This window comes from Pristiophorus japonicus, chromosome 1, assembly GCF_044704955.1.
Source record: "Pristiophorus japonicus isolate sPriJap1 chromosome 1, sPriJap1.hap1, whole genome shotgun sequence".
NCBI lineage: Eukaryota > Metazoa > Chordata > Chondrichthyes > Pristiophoridae > Pristiophorus > Pristiophorus japonicus.
This window is the reverse complement of record NC_091977.1, coordinates 249,470,661-249,491,364: the sequence shown is the minus strand read 5'-3', so window position 1 is coordinate 249,491,364 and position 20,704 is coordinate 249,470,661. Positions and strand designations below refer to the sequence as shown.

The window sequence follows — 20,704 nt, the reverse complement described above, 5'->3', positions numbered from 1 at the left end:
ATGTTGAATCAGTTTGGGTGGAAATAAGGAATAATAAGGGGAAAAAGTCACTGGTGGGCATAGTCTATAGCCCCCCTGCCCCCCCCCCCCCCCCCAACAGTAGCTACACTGTTGGATGGAGTATAAATCAAGAAATAATGGAGGCTTGTAAAAAAGGAACGGCAATAATCATGGGCAATTTTAACCTTCATATTTGATTGGACAAAGCAAATTGGCCAGGGGAGCCTTGAGGAAGAGTTCATAGAGTATATCTGGGATAGTTTCCTAAACAGTACGTTGCGGAACCAACCAGGGAGCAGGCTATCTTCGATCTGGTACTGTGTAATGAGACAGGATTAATAAATGAACTCCGAGTAAAGGATCCTCTAGGAATGAGTGACCATAACATGGTTGAATTTCAAATTCAGTTGGAGGGTGAGAAAGTTGGATCTCAAATCAGTGTTCTAAGCTTAAATAAAGGAGACTGCAAAGGTATAAAGGTAGAGTTGGCTAAAGTGGACTGGGAAATAGATTAAAGAGTGGGATGGTTGATGAGCAGTGGCAGACATTTAAGGAGATATTTCATAACTCTCAACAAAAATATATTCCAGTGAGAAGACTAAGAGAAGGGATAATCTGAGGAAATAATAGATGGTATCAAATTGAAAACAAGGTCATACATTGTGGCCAAGACTAATGGGAGGCCAGAGGATTGGGAAAGTTCTAAAAGCCAGCAAAGACTGACTAAAAAAAATAATAGAGGCAAGATAGATTATGAAAGCAAACTAGCACAAAATATTAAAACAGATTGTAAGAGTTTCTACAGATATATAAAAAAGAAAAGAGCAGCTAAAGTAAATGTTGGTCCCTTAGAGGATGAGACTGGGGAATTAAAAATGGGGAACAGGGACATGGCAGAGACTTTGAACAAATATTTGGTATTGGTCTTCATGATAGAAGACACTAAAACATCCCAATAGTGGATAATCAAGGGTCTGTAGGTATGGGAGGAACTAATTACAATCACTATCACTAAAGAAGCCATACTCAGTAAAATAATGGGACTAAAGACGATAAGTCTCGTGGACCTGATGGCCTGCATCCTAGGGTTTTAAAAGAAGTGGCAGCAGAGATAGTGGATGCATTAGTTGTAATCTATCAAAATTTCCTGGATTCTGGGGAGGTCCCAGCGATTTGGAAAACTGCAAATCTAATGGCCCTATTTAAAAAAAGGAGGCAGACAGAAAGCAGGAAACTATAGACCAGTTAGCCTACCATCTATCATTGGGAAAATGCTGGAGTCCATTATTAAGGAAGCAGTAGCAGGATGTTTGGAAAAGCATGATTCAATCAAGCAGAGTCAGCATGGTTTCATGAAAGGGAAATCATGTTTGACAAATTTGCTGGAGTTCTTTGAGGATGTAACGAGCAAGGTGGATAAAGGGGAACCAGTGGATGTGGTGTATTAGGATTTTCAGAAGGCAGTCCATAAGGTGCCACATAAAAGGTTACTGCACAAGATAAAAGTTCACGGGCTTGGGGGTAATATATTAGCATGGATAGAGGATTGGCTAACTAACAGAAAACAGAGAGTCGGGATAAATGGGTCATTATCCGGTTGGCAAACAGTAACAAGTGGTGCTGCATGGATCGGCGCTGGGTCCTCAACTATTTACAATCTATATTAATGACTTGGATGAAGGGACTGAGTGTAATGCAGCCAAGTATGCTGATGATACAAAGATGGGTGGGAGAGCAACTTGTGAGGAGGACACAAGAAATCTGCAAAGGGTTTTAGACGAACTAAGTGAGCGGGCAAAAATTTGGCAGATGGAGTATAATGTGGGAAAATATGAGGTTATCCACTTTGACAGAAAAGATAGAAAAGCAAATTACAATTTAAATGGAGAAACATTGCAAAGTGCTGCAGTACAGAGAGACCTGGGGGTCCTTGTGCATGAAACAAAAAGTTAGTATGCAGGTACAGCAAGTAATCAGGAAGGCAAATGGAATGTTGGCCTTTATTGCAAGGGGGATAGAGTATAAAAGCAGAGAAGTCCTGCTGCAACTGTACAGGGTATTGGTGAGGCCACACCTGGAGTACTGCATTCAGTTTTGTTCTCTGTATTTAAGAAAGGATATACTTGCATTGGAGGCTGTTCAGAGAAGGTTTACTAGGTTGATTCTGGACATGAGGGGGTTGACTTGTGAAGGTAGGTTGGGTCTATACTCATTGGAGTTCAGAAGAATGAGAGGTGATCTGGACCCCAGCTCTTTACAATATACATTAATGATATAGACGAAGGAATTGAATGTAATATCTCCAAGTTTGCAGATAACACTAAGCTGGGTGGCAGTGTGAGCTGTGAGGAGGATGCTAAGAGGCTGCAGGGTGACTTGGACAGGTTAGGTGAGTGGGCAAATACATGGCAGATGAGGTATAATGTAGATAAATGTGAGGTTATCCACTTTGGTGGTAAAAACAGGAAGGCAGATTATTAACTGAATGGTGACAGATTAGTAAAAGGGAAGGTGCAACGAGATCTGGGTGTCATGGTACATCAGTCATTGAAAGTTGGCATACAGGTACAGCAAGCGGTGAAGAAGGCAAATTGCATATTGGCCTTCATAGCGAAAGGATTTGAGTATAGAAGCAGGGAAATCTTACTACAGTTGTTCAGGGCCTTGGTGAGGCCACACCTTGAATATTGTGTACAGTTTTGGTCTCCTAATCTGAGGAAGGACATTCTTGCTATTGACGGAGTGCAGCGAAGGTTCACCAGATTGATTCCCGGGATGACAGGACTGACCTATGAAGAAAGACTGGATCGACTAGGCTTATATTCAATGGAATTTAGAAGAATGAGAGGGGATCTCATAGAAACATATAAAATTCTGACGGGATTGGACAGATTAGATGCAGGAAGAATGTCCTGGGGAAGTCTAGAACCAGGGGTCACAGTCTAAGGATAAAGGGGTAATCCATTTAGGACCGAGATGAGGAGAAACTTCTTCACTCAGAGTTGTGAGCATGTGGAATTCTCTACCAAAGAAAGTTGTTGAGGCCAGTTCGTTAGATATATTCAAAAGTGAGTTAGATGTGGCCCTTATGGCTAAAGAGATCAAGGGGTATGGAGAGAAAGTAGGAATGGGGTACTGAAGTGCATGATCAGCCACGATCGTATTAAATGGTGGTGTTGGCTCGAAGGCCAATTGGCCTCTCTATATTTATCGAAACATATAAGATAATGAAGGTGCTCAACAAGGTGGATGCAGAGATCCACTCCTAGGGGAAACTAAAACTAGGGGGCATAGTCTCAGAATAAGGGGCCGCCCATTTAAAACTGAGATGAAGAGGAATTTCTTCTTTGAGGGTTGTAAATCTGTGGAATTCTCTGCCCCAGAGAGCTGTGGAGGCTGTGTTATTGAATATATTTAAGGTGGAGATAGACAGATTTTTGAGCGATAAGCAAATAAAAGGTTATGGGGAGCGGGCAGGGAAGTGGAGCTGAGTCCATGATCAGATCAGCTATGATCTTATTAAATGGCGGAGCAGGCTCGATGGGCCAAACGGCCTACTCCTGCTCCTATTTCTTATGTTCTTATGTTCTACTTTTCCCATAGCCCTGCCAATTTTTACCCTTCAAGTATTTATTCAGTTCCTTTTGAATGTCACTATTGTATCTGCTTGCAGTATCTGTTCAGGCAGTGCATTCACGATCTTCATAACTCGCTGCGTAGAAACATTTCTCTTCGTCTCACTTCTGATTCTTTTGCATTAAAGCTGTGTCCTCTGGTTATCAACCCTCCTGCCAGTGGAAACAGTTTCTTCCTATGTACTCTTATCAAAACCCCTCAATGTTTTGAATACCTCTATTAAATTTACCCTTAACCTTCTCTGCTCGAAAGAAAACATTCCCAGCTACCCTAATCTCTGCATGTAACTGAAATCTCTCAACGTGGTACCATTCTAGTAAATCTCCTCTGCACCCTCTCTATGTCCTTGACATAACTTAATTCTTTTACTTTCCTTCCACTTTATACTGATATTTTTCTCAGTAAACTGAGGACATTTTATAAAATATGGTTTAATGTCAGGAAAGATTTCTAAGTTAAGAATGTATGGGCTAGAAATTCCCCAACCTTGAGCCCGTTTTTTTTTGGCGAAAAACAGTGATCTGCTAGTTTCGTCGAAGTCTTGTGCCGACAGTTTTTAAATGTCGCTGAAAAACGGACCGCCGGCGTGTAAGACTGGAAATACTACTATCACTTTAAATTTGTCTTTTGGCGCACCCGTATTCTGGGCGAAAAAACGCCCGAGAAAAATCTGCGTTGCAGCTCCAAGGACAGCAGTAGGTATGAAGACCTGCAAAAAAGGTAAGTTAAATTTTATATTTTTTAATTCTGTTCTAGCGATTCAGTCGGTAAGTGTCTTGTGAATGTTTTGTGATTTAAAAATTTTTTTTTGTTTTCTGCAATTTTTTTTTGTGTTTTTCGCCCCCTCCCAAGGCCTCGGACTAAAGTTGTCGAGGACCACCGTTTCCACTGGACGCATTTTCTAATGAAACTTAGGCCTTTAAAAAAAATAGTGGTGTGATTAGTGGTATTTTTGGCAAAAAATACCGTTATCACCAAAAGACGAATTTCTCGCCAACTGTTTGTTTTAAAATAGAATACCTGTATTAACATCAAAACCAAAATTGCAAAATGTGTTGTTATATGGCATGACATAACATCTGGTGTTTACTGTTCATTCAGATATTTATTTCTTTGTGAGTTGGCTGGAAAAATACCACAAAGAACATGCTGATGCAGTCAGTATTAAGCAGACTAAAAATCTAGGATTGCTGCTGATTGATAACACATCTCTCAAGAAGACACTAATTCCTTCACCACTACTCTGTTTGGAGGTAAACCTTGCTCATTTGTCAAAAATCCTGTGACTTTTCTTGTTGATTATATATATATTTAATAAAATAAGCAGATTTACGTCCTCTGTTGTAGTGTTTGTCTCAAAAGAGTTCATGAAGATAAAATGCTATTAGGAACTAGTTATCTAGATGGCTAACTGGACAAGTATTCCTTGATCAAAGAGTGGACAAACCATTCCTTCATTTTGTTTTTTTCTGTTATTTTCTCTCTCTTGCTTACCATATCCTTTTTATTTGGGGATGTGGTGATTAGCACCTGGTGTCTGCTCAGTGCTTTCCCCGATGGCATGAGAGAAGCCTGGTACTGACCATAGGACGTCTACAGTTGTACTTTTGGCGCTCCATGTTATTGTGGGCAGAGTTCCAATATGTGTTCGACTGTGTTGCCTGGGTTTGTTAAATTTCTAAATGCTATGACTCAATTTTATAGTCTCCTCATTTTATAGTGAGTTGAGTTACAACATGTAATAAATAATTAATGTTTATTTTTGAAATTGTTCATTGATGGTGGGACTCAATTTACTACAATGTGGGGTGCCAAACAGATTTTAAAAAGGGGACATTCTGTCCTTATTTTCATATTTTAATTTAAAAAACTGCTATGTCTATATTTATAATGGAAATGGTTATGTAAATTTGTCATTCTGTATTTGCACTCTCCTGCCAGTGGTGGCACTGCAGTATAATTACAGCATGACTGGTTCACATAGGCAGTTTCAATTACAAATGTCAACAGGTTATAAATGCTGGTGCGATCAGCTTGGAGTTATCGCTGTGCCATGAAAAAGAGTTCTAGATGTAGAAGGGTCGAAATTCAGGTGCACCAGAAAGTTGGATCACCTATGAGTACTTATGAGTATGAGTGGTACTTACCGCTGGAACTTCTGGCACAGTATGTAGATCCATTTTCAGGACTTTGAAATTTTTACAAGTCCTACGGGAAATGGATCATAATGGGGCGGGCCTTAGATTCAAAGCCAGGCTGATTGGCTGAAAATGAGTCGGTTGGGTTGAATTTAGGTCGGGTTGGCCCGTTGACCCCAAAGCGGCGGCCATTCAATTTTTAGGAATGGCTGCCGCAAACGGGCATTAATGGGTCTCTCAGATCCTGAATTTTGGCTCTAGAGTCTTTCGCTTTTGAATTTATTGGAGGAAATGATACTGACCGGTAACACACGTGAAGATGCAAAGGCTGCGGAAAACTTCACCTTGCAGTTGCTGACCTCAGTAGCAGGGTGGCCAACTCTCTTTCTTCCTTCAATTTTGTGTTACTATGATCCAGTTGTTATACCCTCAGCTCCAGGCTTTTACATCATCTATCGTCCACAACCTTTAACCTTAGTTTATGTTCATTTCCATTAGGTCAGCATTCCAGAGACTCGCTGTCACTATGATAGCGATCCACGACCTTTACTCATATGCTGCCTGTCTAACTACATCTAGGGGAAAGGGTAAAAGAAACTCCTTATATGATTGTAAGACAGATAGATTTATCTAAGAGAAGGTCAGAGCTCCACAAAGAATAAAGAGCTACCTTTATGACTCCAGCTTATATCAGCCACAAAGGGTCCTTGAGGATTGTTTTCTGCAGAAACTGTTTTTAATCACAAAATGGGGTCCTCGGCACAAATGTAACCCGAAAGTATAGTTTCTCTAACAGACTGATAAATTCATAATGGAAAAAGTTGACTGGAAATATGCCACTGTTTAATCTCCCGTGGTGATGGTATGCACTTGGAGTCAAGTCCAAATATACCTTCAGATAAAGTGGGGTTAGATAGGTGATAATTGGACCAGGGCATGTGATTATGAATCAGTTCCCATTTTAAAAGCATATATTCTGTCTTTATTATTATATTTACCTTATCCGTTCACTATGTCCACCTTTAATGGAAACTGCCTTTGTAAACTCGTCACGCTTCAGTTGCACCTTCCTGCCAGTTGTGGTATTGCAGTGCCTACACTGAGGTTAGTGTGTAATTACAGCATAGCAAGTTTACATAGACACTTTCCATTATACATGTAGCCATAGGAACTTATAATAGAAAAAATTGACAGGAAGTGTGTAATAATTTTAATATATCTTTACATTAATCAGTACAATACACCACTATTTTTTTTCTCATTATGCCCCTTTATGCTAGACAAATAATTATGTCTTCAAGAAGTCTAACTTGCCAAAAGTGACGACAAATATATATTATAATATATATTTTACATTTCATCTACAATTGGAATGATGTATAATTTTATTGGCCCGGAATTTGTGGTAGCAGCGAAGTATTGGCAACCTCCGCTGACCTCGAAGAAAACTGCAGACAAAGATCTAGCGATCTCTGTGGTGTGGAATTCACCTCGCCCGACGATTTGATTCTGGTGCCAAATCTGGGGGATCTCCAGCATCCGTGATATCATCAAGCTGGCTAAGAACATAAGACCAGGAGTAGGCCATATGGCCCCTCGAACCTGCTCTGCCATTAAATAAGATCATGGCTGATCTGATCATGGACTCAGCTCCACTTCCCTGCCCGCTCCCCATAACGCCTTATCCCCTTATCGTTTAAGAAACTGTCTATTTCTGTCTTAAATTTATTCAATGTCCCAGCTTCCACAGCTCTTTGAGGCAGCGAATTCCACAGATTTACAACCCTCAGAGAAGAAATTTCTCCTCATCTCTGTTTTAAATAGGCGGCCCCTTATTCTAAGATCATGCCCTCGAGTTCTCGTCTCCCCCATCAGTGGACACATCCTCTCTGCAGCCACCTTGTCAAGCCCCCTCATAATCTTATACATTTCGATAAGATCGCCTCTCATTCTTCTCAATTCCAATGAGTAGAGGCCCAACCTACTCAACCTTTCCTCATGAGTCAACCCCCTCATCCCCGGAATCAACCTCGTGAACCAGATAGGCGTTTCTATGGCTGCAAATGAGACTCCAGGATGGTATGTTGCCTCCCTGGTGCAAGGGGCAAGGATGTCTCGGAGCGGCTGCAGAGCATTCTGGAAGGGGAGGGTGAACAGCCAGCTGTCGTGGTGCATATCGGTACCAACGATATCGGTGAAAAATGGGATGAGGTCCTACAAGCTGAATTTAGGGAGCTAGGAATTAAGTTTTAAAAAGTAGTACCTCAAAGGTAGTAATCTCAGGATTGCTACCAGTGCCACATGCTAGTCAGAGTAGGAACAGCAGGATAGTTCAGATGAATACGTGGCTTGAGGAAGGGGGAGGGATTCAAATTCCTGGGACATTGGAACCGGTTCTGGGGGAGATGGAACCAGTACAAACCGGACGGTCTGCATCTGGGCAGGACCAGAACCGATGTCCTATCTGGAGTGTTTGCTAGTGCTGTTGGGGAGGTTTTAAACTAATATGGCAGGGGGATGGGAATCTATGCAGGGAGGCAGAGGGAAGTAAAAAGGGGGCAGAAGCAAAAGAGTGGAGGGCAGAGAAATCGAGGGCAAAAATCAAAAAGGGCCACATTACAACATAATTCTAAAAGGACAAAGAGTGTTAAAAAAACAAACCTGAAGGCTCCGAGTCTCAACGCGAGGAGCATTCGTAATAAGGTGGATGAATTAACTGCGCAGATAGCTGTTAATGGATATAATGTAACGCGACATGGCTCCAGGGTAACCAAGGCTGGGAACTCAAGGGTATTCAATATTCAGGAAGGATAGACAGAAAGGAAAAGGAGGTGGGGTAGTGTTACTGGTTAAAGAGGAGATTAACGCAATGGTAAGGAAGAACATTAGCTTGGATGATGTGGAATCTATATGGGTAGAGCTGCGAAACACCAAAGGGCAGAAAACATTAGTGGGACTTGTGTACAGACCACCAAACAGTAGTAGTGAGGTTGGGGATGGAATCAAACAGAAAATTAAGGATGCGTGCAATAAAGGTACAGCAGTTATCATGGGTGACTTTAATCTACATATGGATTGGGCTAACCGAACTGGTAGCAATAATGTGCAGGAGGATTTCCTGGAGTGTATTAGGGATGGTTTTCTTGACCAATATGTTGAGGAACCAAGTAAAGAGCAGGCCATCCTAGATTGGGTCTTGTGTATTGAGAGAGGATTAATTAGCAATCTTGTTGTGCGAGGCCCCTTGGGGAAGAGTGACCATAATATGGTAGAATTCTTCATTAAGATGGAGAGTGACACAGTTAATTCAGAGACTAGGATCCTGAACTTAAAGAAATGTAACTTTGATGGTATGAGACGTGAATTGGCTAGAATAGACTGGCGAATGTTACTTAAAGGGTTGACAGTAGATATGCAATGGCAGACATTTAAAGATCACATGGATGAACGACAACAATTGTACATCCCTGTCTGGTGTAAAAATAAAACGGGGAAGGCGGCTCAACCGTGGCTTACAAGGGAAATTAGGGATAGTGTTAAATCCAAGGAAGAAGCATATAAATTGGCCCAAAAAAAGCAGCAGACCTGAGGACTGGGAGAAATTTAGAATTCAGCAGAGGAGGACAAAGGGTTTAATTAGGAGGGGGGAACTAGGGTATGAGAGTAGGCTTGCAGGGAACATAAAAACTGACTGCAAAAGCTTCTATAGATATGTGAAGAGAAAAAGATTAGTGAAGACGAATGTAGGTCCCTTGCAGTCAGAATCAGGTGAATTTATAATGGGGAACAAAGAAATGGCAGATCAATTGAACAAATACTTTGGTTCTGTCTTCACGAAGGAAGACACAAATAACCTTCCGGAAATTCTAGGGGACCAAGGGTCTAGCGAGAAGGAGGAACTGAAGGAAGTCCTTATTAGTCAGGAAATTGTGTTGGGGAAATTGATGGGATTGAAGGCTGATAAATCCCTCGGGCCTGATCGTCTGCATCCCAGAGTACTTAAGGAAGTGGCCCTAGAAATAGTAGATGCATTGATGGTCATTTTCCAATATTCCATGGACTCTGGATCAGTTCCTATAGATTGGAGGGTAGCTAATGTAACGCCACTTTTTTAAAAAAAAGGACGGAGAGAGAAAATGGGGAATTATAGACTGCTTAGCCTGGCATCGGTAGTGGGGAAAATGCTGGAAACAATTATTAAAGATGAAATAGCAGCACATTTGGAAAGCAGCGACAGGATCGGTCCAAGTTAGCAAGGATTTATGAAAGGGAAATCATGCATGGCAAATCTTCTAGAATTTTTTGAGGATGTAACTAGTCGAGTGAATAAGGGAGAACCAATGGATGTGGTGTATTTGGACTTTCAAAAGGCCTTTGACAAGGTCCCACACAAGAGATTAGCGTGCAAAATTAAGGCACATGGGATTGGGGGTAATGTATTGACGTGGATAGAGAACTGGTTGGCAGTCAGGAAGCAAAGAATGGGAATAAACGGGTCCTTTTCAGAATGGCAAGCAGTGACTAGTGGGGTACCGCAAGGTTCAGTGCTAGGACCTCAGCTATTTACAATATACATTAATGATTTCGACAAAGGAATTGAATGTAATATCTCCAAGTTTGCAGATGACACTAAGTGAGTGGCAGTGTGAGCTGTGTGGAGGATGCTAAGAGGCTGCAGGGTGACTTGGACAGGTTAGGTGAGTGGGCAAATGCATGGCAGATGCAGTATAATGTAGATAAATGTGAGATTATCCACTTTGGTGGCAAAAACAGGAAGGTAGATTATTACCTGAATGGTGACAGATTAGTAAAAAAGGAGGTGCAACGAGACCTGGGTGTCATGGTACATCAGTCATTTAAAGTAGGCATGCAGGTGCAGCAGGCAGTAAAGAAAGCAAATGGCATGTTGGCCTTCATAGCGAGAGGATTTGAGTACAGGAGCAGGGAGGTTTTGCTGCAGTTGTACAGGGCCTTAGTGAGACCACACCTTGAGTATTGTGTGCAGTTTTGGTCACCTAATCTGAGGAAGGACATTCTTGCTGTTGATGGAGTGCAGCGAAGGTTCACCAGACTGATTCCCGGGATGGCAGGACTGACATATGAAGAAAGACTGGATTGACTAGGCTTATATTCACTGGAATTTAGAAGTATGAGAGGGGATCTCATCGAAGCATATAAAATTCTGACGGGATTGGACAGGTTAGATGCAGGAAGAATGTTCCCGATGTTGGGGAAGTCCAGAACCAGGGGTCACTAAGGATAAGGGTCAAGCCATCGAGGAAGCAGATGAGGAGAAACTTTTTCACCCAGAAAATTGTGAACCAAGGAATTCTCTACCACAGAAAGTTGTTGAGTTCAGTTCGTTGGATATATTCAAAAGGGAGTTAGATGTGGCCCTTATGGCTAAAGGGATCAGGGGGTATGGAGAGAAGGCAGGAGTGGGATACTGAAGTTGCATGATCAGCCATGATCATATTGAATGGTGGTGCAGGCTCAAAGGGCCGAATGGCCTGCTCCTGCACCTATTTTTTCTATGTTTCTCTGAACTGCCTCCAAAGCAAGCCAATCATATTGAAGAAATCTCATAGATAGCAAACCAAGAAGTAAAATGCTCTGATTATCTTTCACTTTTTAGTCATTTTACAGCAAACAAAATAAAGATTGGGACATACACATAGGATTAAGGTTGAAGATGAAATATCATAAACAAACTTTAAAAAAAAAAAGTGATTATATTTTAAAGCCGTGGAATTTTTATCCTAATGGAAAAAATTGACATTCTACAAATATCAAATTCGATTTTCAAGGCCAGAATGGTTATTCAACAGTAGTTATTGCTCAGTATGCCATTACAACCCAATTCTATCTCATTGGACAAGGCTTAACCTCACCCCCCCCCCCACCTTAAAAAATTAACAATGATATTATGTCGTAAAAATGGAAGTTCTCATCAGTTCAATGCTTTCAATTGATTGCCGGCTGTGTGGAGTTCAGCAGTGTAGTCTATGGAGGAGCTCCTTTTCCTTCTTAGGCGGTCCCTCGAATCAAGGATGATTTGCCTCCACACCAAAAAGCGATGAGTTCACAGGTGTTTCAACGAAGGACCTGATATTCCAGGTCCCGAACTACATATTGAAGGGTGGAAGATGCCTATCCGTGGATTTTTTTTAACGTGTGGTGGCTAATATGTCCTTACTATACAGTATAAATGCACATGAGGCCCATACTTGAGAGAAGGTCACTCTGACCAGTAACCTTTATTAGCCATCACTGAAGTGATGGTGGGTGGAGCTTCCCCTTTTATACCTGAAAGTCCAGGTTAGGAGTGTCTCCCATAAGTTCACCACCCAGTGGTCAATGTTCTCATGGTGTACAACTTGGGTCAGTTTATACATGGGTTACAATGACAGTTAAATACATGACAGTGGCCGTTGCACACCAGCCACCACATGGATTTGACAGAGCTAGGTCTTGTTCCAGTGGCAAGGATTAATTGAGATGACTGGAGACCAGCTCTGCTGCACGGACCTAGTGCGCACACATATCGCAGTGTGGGCTGACCTGTGCTAAACATAAGAATTAGGAACAGGAGTAGGCCATCTAGCCCCTCGAGCCTGCTCCGCCATTCAACAAGATCATGGCTGATCTGGCAGTGGACTCAGTTCCACTTACCCGCCCGCTCCCCGTAACCCTTAATTCCCTTATTGGTTAAAAATCTATCTATCTGTGACTTGAATACATTCAATGAGCTAGCCTTAACTGCTTCCTCGGGCAGAGAATTCCACAGATTCACAACCCTCTGGGAGAAGAAATTCCTTCTCAACTCGGTTTTAAATTGGCTCCCCCGTATTTTGAGGCTGTGCCCCCTAGTTCTAATCTCCCCTACCAGTGGAAACAACCTCTCTGCCTCTATCTTGTCTATACCTTTCATTATTTTAAATGTTTCTATAAGATCACCCCTCATCCTTCTGAACTCCAACGAGTAAAGACCCAGTCTACTCAATCTATCATCATAAGGTAACCCCCTCATCTCCGGAATCAGCCTAGTGAATCGCCTCTGTATCCCCTCCAAAGCTAGTATATCCTTCCTTAAGTAAGGTGACCAAAACTGCACGCAGTACTCCAGGTGTGGCCTCACCAATACCCTATACAGTTGCAGAAGGACCTCCCTGCTTTTGTACTCCATCCCTCTCGCAATGAAGGCCAACATTCCATTCATCTTCCTGATTACCTGCTGCACCTGCAAACTAACTTTTTGGGATTCATGCACAAGGACCCCCAGGTCCCTCTGCACCTCAGCATGTTGTAATTTCTCCCCATTCAAATAATATTCCCTTTTACTGTTTTTTTTCCCCAAGGTGGATGACCTCACACTTTCCGACATTGTATTCCATCTGCCAAACCTTAGCCCATTCGCTTAACCTATCCAAATCTCTTTGCAGCCTCTCCTTGTCCTCTACACAACCCGCTTTCCCACTAATCTTTGTGTCATCTGCAAATTTTGTTACACTACACTCTGCCCCCTCTTCCAGGTCATCTATGTATATTGTAAACAGTTGTGGTCCCAGCACCGATCCCTGTGGCACACCACTAACCACCGATTTCCAACCCGAAAAGGACCCATTTATCTCGACTCTCTGCTTTCTGTTCGCCAGCCAATTCTCTATCCATGCTAATACATTTCCTCTGACTCCGCGTACCTCTATCTTCTGCAGTAACCTTTTGTGTGGCACCTTATCGAATGCCTTTTGGAAATCTTAATACACCACATCCATCGGTACACCTCTATCCACCATGCTCGTTATATCCTCAAAGAATTCCAGGAAATTAGTTAAACATGATTTCCCCTTCATGAATCCATGCTGCGTCTGCTTGATTGCACTATTCCTATCTAGATGTCCCGCTATTTCTTCCTTAATGATAGTTTCAAGCATTTTCCCCACTACAGATGTTAAACTAACCAGCCTATGGTTACCTGCCTTTTGTCTGCCCCCTTTTTTAAACAGAGGCGTTACATTAGCTGCTTTCCAATCCGCTGGTACCTCCCCAGAGTCCAGAGAATTTTGGTAGATTATAACGAATGCATCTGCTATAACTTCCGCCATCTCTTTTAATACCCTGGGATGCATTTCATCAGGACCAGGGGACTTGTCTACCTTGAGTCCCATTAGCCTGTCCAGCACTATCCCCCCCAGTGATAGTGATTGTCTCAAGGTCCTCCCTTCCCACATTCCTGTGACCAGCAATTTTTGGCATGGTTTTTGTGTCTTCCACTGTGAAGACCGAAGCAAAATAATTGTTTAAGGTCTCAGCCATTTCCACATTTCCCATTATTAAATCCCCCTTCTCATCTTCTAAGGGACCAACATTTACTTTAGTCACTCTTTTCCGTTTTATATATCTGTAAAAGCTTTTACTATCTGTTTTTATGTTTTGCACAAGTTTATCTTCGTAATCTATCTTTCCTTTCTTTATTGCTTTTTTAGTCATTCTTTGCTGTTGTTTAAAATTTTCCCAATCTTCTAGTTTCCCACTAACCTTGGCCACCTTATACGCATTGGTCTTTAATTTGATACTCTCCTTTATTTCCTTGGTTATCTACAGCTGGTTATCCCTTCTCTTACCGCCCTTTTTCACTGGAATATATTTTTGTTGCGCACTATGAAAGAGCTCCTTAAAAGTCCTCCAATGTTCCTCAATTGTGCCACCGTTTAGTCTGTGTTGCCAGTCTACTTTAGCCAACTCTGCCCTCACCCCACTGTAGTCCCCTTTGTTTAAGCATAGTACGCTCGTTTCTGACACAACTTCCTCATCCTCAATCTGTATTACAAATTCAACCATATTGTGATCACTCATTCCAAGAGGATCTTTTACGAGGAGATCGTTTATTTTTCCTGTCTCATTACACAGGACCAGATCTAAGATGGCTTGCTCCCTTGTAGGTTCTGTTACATAATGTTCTAAGAAACAATCCCGTATGCATTCTATGAATTCCTCCTCCAGGCTACCCCGTGCGATTTGATTTGACCAATCGATATGTAGGTTAAAATCCCCCATGATTACTGCCGTTCCTTTTTCACATGCCTCCATTATTTCCTTGATTATTGCCCGCCGCACCATGAAGTTATTATTTGGGGGCCTATAAACTACGCCCACCAGTGACTTTTTCCCCTTACTATCTCTAATCTCCACCCACAATGATTCAACATTTTGTTCATTAGAGCCAATATCGTCTCTCACAACTGCCCTGATATCATCCTTTATTAACAGAGCTACCCCACATCCTTTCCCTTCTTGTCTATCTTTCCGAATCGTCAGATACACCTGTATGTTTAATTCCCAGTCATGGCCACCCTGCAACCATGTTTCTGTAATGGCCACCAAATCATACCCATTTGTAATGATTTGTGCCGTCAACTCATTTACTTTATTTCGAATGCTGCGTGCGTTTAGGGAGAGTGTTTTAATACTAGTTTTTAAACCATGATTTTTAGTTTTGACCCCTCCTGCAGCCCCTTTATATTCAGTGGCCCTTATATTCAGGCTGCCCCGGGCCCTCGACTCTTCTGGCCCCGAGCTCACGCCTCTCCTGGATCATGTAGCTCTAGAATCTCTTGCTTCTCCTTCGCCCCAACCTCGCTGCTCCTCTGCTGTTTGCCGCCTCTCCTGCTGTACCTGCCCACAGTCCAATCAGCAACCTGGATTTTGGTGACATCCAATCCAGTCGCTCTTCTTCAAGTCGTCGCCCCCATGCACCAGCTAGTGCTGCTCCCTAAAGTGATCTCCATGCTGCTCTCTGCTTTTGTGGCCTCAACCTGTAGCTGGTGGTTTCTCGCAGGTTGGGGCCACCACGCTGCTCCCGCTCCGCCGCAACTCTGCTCCTTTTATGATCCTGACCTGTGGCTTGTGGTTTCTCGCTAGCTATAAAGTACGATTGACTGGATCTCCATGGAAACTGTTCTCTTGAGTGCACCTCTGGGCAAAATCAGCTTCAGTAGTCCAAATTTGTCCTGGTTTCCTGAGACCAACTATCGTTGCTTCCTGTATAGTAACTTGGTGCTTGTGTCTATTGTGACTGTGGGGTGGGTGGACTGCGACTATCAAACGACTGTTGAGAGTTTTGAGCGGGAGATCGACTTTCTCTCTCAAAATATGGTGGGGCTGGGGGAAATGTGACTCGACTGGCCAGAAGAAAAATCGTCCTCACTTGAAAAGTTAAATTTTCATTGGAACTGCAGTCTGGAGTATAGCCTCCACCAACATCATCAGCACCAGGTGAATAGGACCACCGATTTGATGTGAGATGTTTCTCATGATCTGTAGTGCTCTGGAGCCTTCCATATTCTCAAGCCACCACTGGGTTTACCATCATTATCCGGCATCATTCTACCAATATAAACACTTTCATATGGTTGCAATTCTTGTTGCCAAGGTACCTTGTCTGGTTTGCCTCCATTGGCGGTGGCACGGATAAGATTATCCTTCAAGAATCTGGGATTAAGATCCACGTCGTCGTACTCTGGGTCATACCCACAGCTGCTGTCTGTGGACCTACCTCTGTACACAGGCTGGCCATAATCCGCTGATCCCGCAATGTCAGAGAAAGAGTACAACGATCTCTTCCATTCCATCTGCATGGCCTGACACCCAATTGTACTGATCTTGTCTGATACCTCCTTGTCATTGACTTTCACCAACCCTTTCTCATGGTGGTACTCCAAGTTGACATAGAGAGGCTTCTCCATACCTTTGCCATTCCCAGCAGAGTGGGAATTGGTTCTTTTGATCCGTTCTGCGGTGAAGAAGAACCTGGGGGTCCTTGTGCATGAATCCCAAAAAGTTAGTTTGCAGGTGCAGCAGGTAATCAGGAAGGCAAATGGAATGTTGGCCTTCATTGAGAGAGGGAAGGAATACAAAAGCAGGGAGGTCCTGCTGCAACTGTACAGGGTATTGGTGAGGCTGCACTTGGAGTACTGCGTGCAGTTTTGGTCACCTTACTTAAGGAAGGATATACTAGCTTTGGAGGGGGTACAGAGACGATTCACGAGGCTGATTCCGGAGATGAGGGGGTTACCTTATGATGATAGATTGAGTAGACTGGGTCTTTACTCGTTGGAGTTCAGAAGGATGAGGGGTGATCTTATAGAAACATTTAAAATAATGAAAGGGATAGACGAGATCGAAGCGGAGAGGTTGTTTCCACTGGTCGAGGAGACTAGAACTAGGGGGCACAGCCTCAAAATACGGGGGAACCAATTTAAAACCGAGTTGAGAAGGAATTTCTTCTTCCAGAGGGTTGTGAATCTGTGGAATTCTCTGCCCAAGGAAGCAGTTGAGGCTAGCTCATTGAATGTATTCAAATCATAGATAGATAGATTTTTAACCAATATGGGAATTAAAGGTTATGGGGAGCGGGCGGGTAAGTGGAGCTGAGTCCACTGCCAGATCAGCCATGATCTTGTTGAATGGCGGAGTGGACTCGAGGGGCTAGATGGCCTACTCCTGTTCCTAATTCTTATGTTCCAAATTGGACCTCAACATGGCTATACTTGTGCCAGCTGCGGCTTTATCCTTTTTCTCCATCTGCTCACAATCCTGGCTGAAACTTCGCCCTGGATTCCTCTCTGGCGTCGCTTTTACCCTCCTCATTGAGGATGCCCTCTGCCTGGTTGGCAAACCTTCCATCTTGCTGGAGGAGCAGGGAATGACTGACAGCAACTTCTAGATTTTGCTTCTAACTGTGCATGTGTGGACGCCTGAAGTTGCTGTCAGTTTCACAGCTGTAATAATGGCAAATGCTGACAGTTTTGCCGTCATTACAACTGCAAATTCTGGGCCAGTATTGTGCACTATTTCATATTTGGCAGTAAAATAAGGGAGTATCTTTTTATGCTTTCATAAGGCTAGTCTTAAACCCAATTAAATTGGTTACGGCAAAATGTACACATTGGCGGGCTAATGCCTAATTTAATGAGCCTGAAATAAATTTTAACCTGATTATTTATAATAGGACAATAATACAGTAGGAATTAAGAAGAAATGTAATAAATACTCTTGTTGTTAATGTTTGTCACACTGTTTTGCATTTCTTTCGGTTAGGTTATTAATGAGATTCTTCCAATTCTTGCCAAGAAGAAGACAGATGCTATTATTCGTGAAGCACAGGATGCTGAGTATAAACTCGAAATTGTTCCAACTGCTACCATGGAGTATGTGAATAATTTGCTATTCCTTGATGAGATGCAGGATAGGGTACGCTGGAATTTTTTTTCATAATATATACGGTAAATGTAATACACTGGTAACGTTCCAGTCTTCCCCAACCCAACTTTTCTTTACTATCGCATATCCTTCTTCAGCAAGGTGAAGAGGAAATTCCTACTGCTCTTTTCTTCACAACTGCTAGGCCAAGCCTGGAGCTTGGTTTTTAACCATTCTCTATGTTCTTGCACTGGTCGAGAAGGGTATCATTGTGTGAGTCCATGTTTGGAAAATAAAAATAGTTTAATGATAATTAGGGATGATTTCATTTTATGCCATCTGTACTGAAATTGTAAACTTGGTTTTGAAGAGTAGATTTGCAATTTCAGTGTGTTTCATGCACCGAGCAAATGCTCACCCAATGCGGTAAGAATGCAGCTAGAATTCATTTCTTCAGATGAAAAAAATGTTTTTCTTGTAAAGAAAAGTAGGTTTATATTTGAATCATGTTTATTATTTTTGTCTTTTTGTGAATATTTCTATATGTTTAAACATTTCAGTTTTTGATTATTTTATTTTCGAATTTTCCCATTAAATTTGAAGGTTATTAGAAATGAAGTGATTCTTGTTCATGTGATTCACCAGTTAGAAGTTGTTTTAAAAATGTTTTAATCACACTCTATCTAGGGGAGGAGCAGGAAAGCAAAACAGCTGATCTCCTATTTGGAATTTAAAAACAAAGAGCAACTTGCCAACTTGCTGCCACAATCAGAAAGTGACCAACAAACCTTCAATCTGATTCTGGTCAAAGCAGCTTCTGAAAATTTAATTTACTCCTCATCCTTTTCAGTGGTGTCCCCCAGGGGTCGGTATTAGGACCAGTGCTCTTTATGGTATATATTATCGAGATGGACTTGGGTACATAGGGCCTAATTTCAAAGTTTACAAGTGACAAAACTGTGTAGTAATGTAGTAAACAGTGAGGAGGATAGTAATGACTTCAGGGGAACATAGACAGACTGATGAAATGGGCGGACAGATGGCAGAAGAAATTTAATGCAGAGAAATGTGAAGTGATTAATTTTGTTCGAGTGTGGAGAGGCAATATAAATTAAATGGTACAATTTTAATGGGGTGCAGGAACAGAGAGACCTGGGGGTGTACGTACGCAAAGCTTTGAAGGTGGCAAGATACATTGAGGAGGCTGTTAAAAAGGCTTAGGGGATTCTTGGCTTTATAAATCGAGGAAGTTTATGTCCATACATTTCAGAGAGCCTGTTCACTGTGGGTGGGCATCCGGCTGCCTGATTTGCCTCTCTTCACTGCACCCACGTGATCCTTATTATCTCAGTGCTATAACTGGAAAAATGGACCTATAGCATGCTGATAATGTAACTGTCTAGTGTTTTGTGTACTGGAGGCTGCCTGCCATGATAGCACAGAGAGGAATTGCTGACTTCTCGTAGTTGTGCAGCACGTGACACCATTGACGACTCAGACATCCCCTAAAGGTGGTGATTGCTTCAACTACCATGAGAAGTGCAGTGCAGATGGCTGACTCTCTGCCGGTCCTTGTCAACCCTAATTTCCTGCTGACACTGATCCTTTTTGGGCACTACTCCTTTGTGAGGTAGCATCTTTTTTGTGGTTGTTTGATGTGCCTCCTTTGCCCTCTGATCTCCAAAGTTGCCTTCTCTTCAATGTCTTGTTTATGGCTAGGACTACTCGTGCTGTGGAGTTTAAAAAAACACTATCCTATTCACTTCTGAACAGTGGTAAATTTTGAAATTTCTGAAGGGGATGCAAACAATGAAGGTATAAGAATTATTTTCCAGGAGGGGTTGAGAGAGAGGCTATGTTCCTCCTAAAATATTGGTTTTTGCTACTTCATTTGAAGCACATCCAGCATGTGTGTGATTTTAAGATAGAATGATATGTAATGTATCAGTACTTGTCTATCACTTGATAGCACGCTTGCCGTTGATTCAGAAGGTTGCATCTTCAAGGTCTACTCCGGAACTTGAATAAGTAATCGAGGCTGTAACATCCCACTGCAGTCCTGAAGCCGTGTTGCATTGTCAGAGCTGCGTCTTTTACATGAGACATTAAACTGAGGCCCTGTCTGTTTGTTCCCATGGTCCGGATGGACTTAAAAGAAGAGCCCGGAGTTCTCCTGATGTTCTGGAGAACATTTCTCATTCTGCTAAACCTCCAAGAACAAATTAACTGTTCATTTATCTAATTTTCTGCTTTTTCCAGCCTTTGCTCTACACAAATTGGCTGCTCTATTTATCTACATAACATTACTGACTATGCTTCAAAACTAATACACGGGCTATAAAGAACTTTGGACTATCCTGAGAATGTGACAGGTACTACGTGACGCCAAGGTCGTCTTCTAATTCTGGAAGTTACTTTTCTGTCGACTCATTAGCTCACTTCTGGAATGATCCCATCTTTTTTCCATGGATCATTGTCTGTACAAACCCCTATCAATTGTCAGTTTCCCCCCCAAAGGTTATGGATGAAATTGTGGAAATGCCAAGTACTTGTCAATGATTATGGATCTTTTCTTGATTCAGGTTCAATCTGCAACCAAATCTCAAGTGATCTTTGTGATTCCAAACATGGAAAACCCCATGAGTGGAAGGTACTGGGATCATAAGCGGCAGCAACCTGCATTGCAGGGAATACAGTCATATCATTTTCATCTTTTGGATTTTTGTGAA

General features: G+C 42.2%; 1 protein-coding gene across 2 annotated transcripts in view; it reads left to right on the top strand.

The window, feature by feature from the left end:
• dnah6 (dynein, axonemal, heavy chain 6) overlaps positions 1–20,704 on the top strand; it is a 669,683-nt gene that overhangs the window by 102,280 nt on the left and 546,699 nt on the right. For both annotated transcript variants that reach the window (XM_070888374.1, XM_070888373.1), the window contains exons 12-13: positions 4,738–4,889; positions 17,874–18,026. In XM_070888374.1, coding sequence (XP_070744475.1) covers positions 4,738–4,889; positions 17,874–18,026 — 305 coding nt within the window. The remainder of the gene's footprint in view (positions 1–4,737; positions 4,890–17,873; positions 18,027–20,704) is intronic.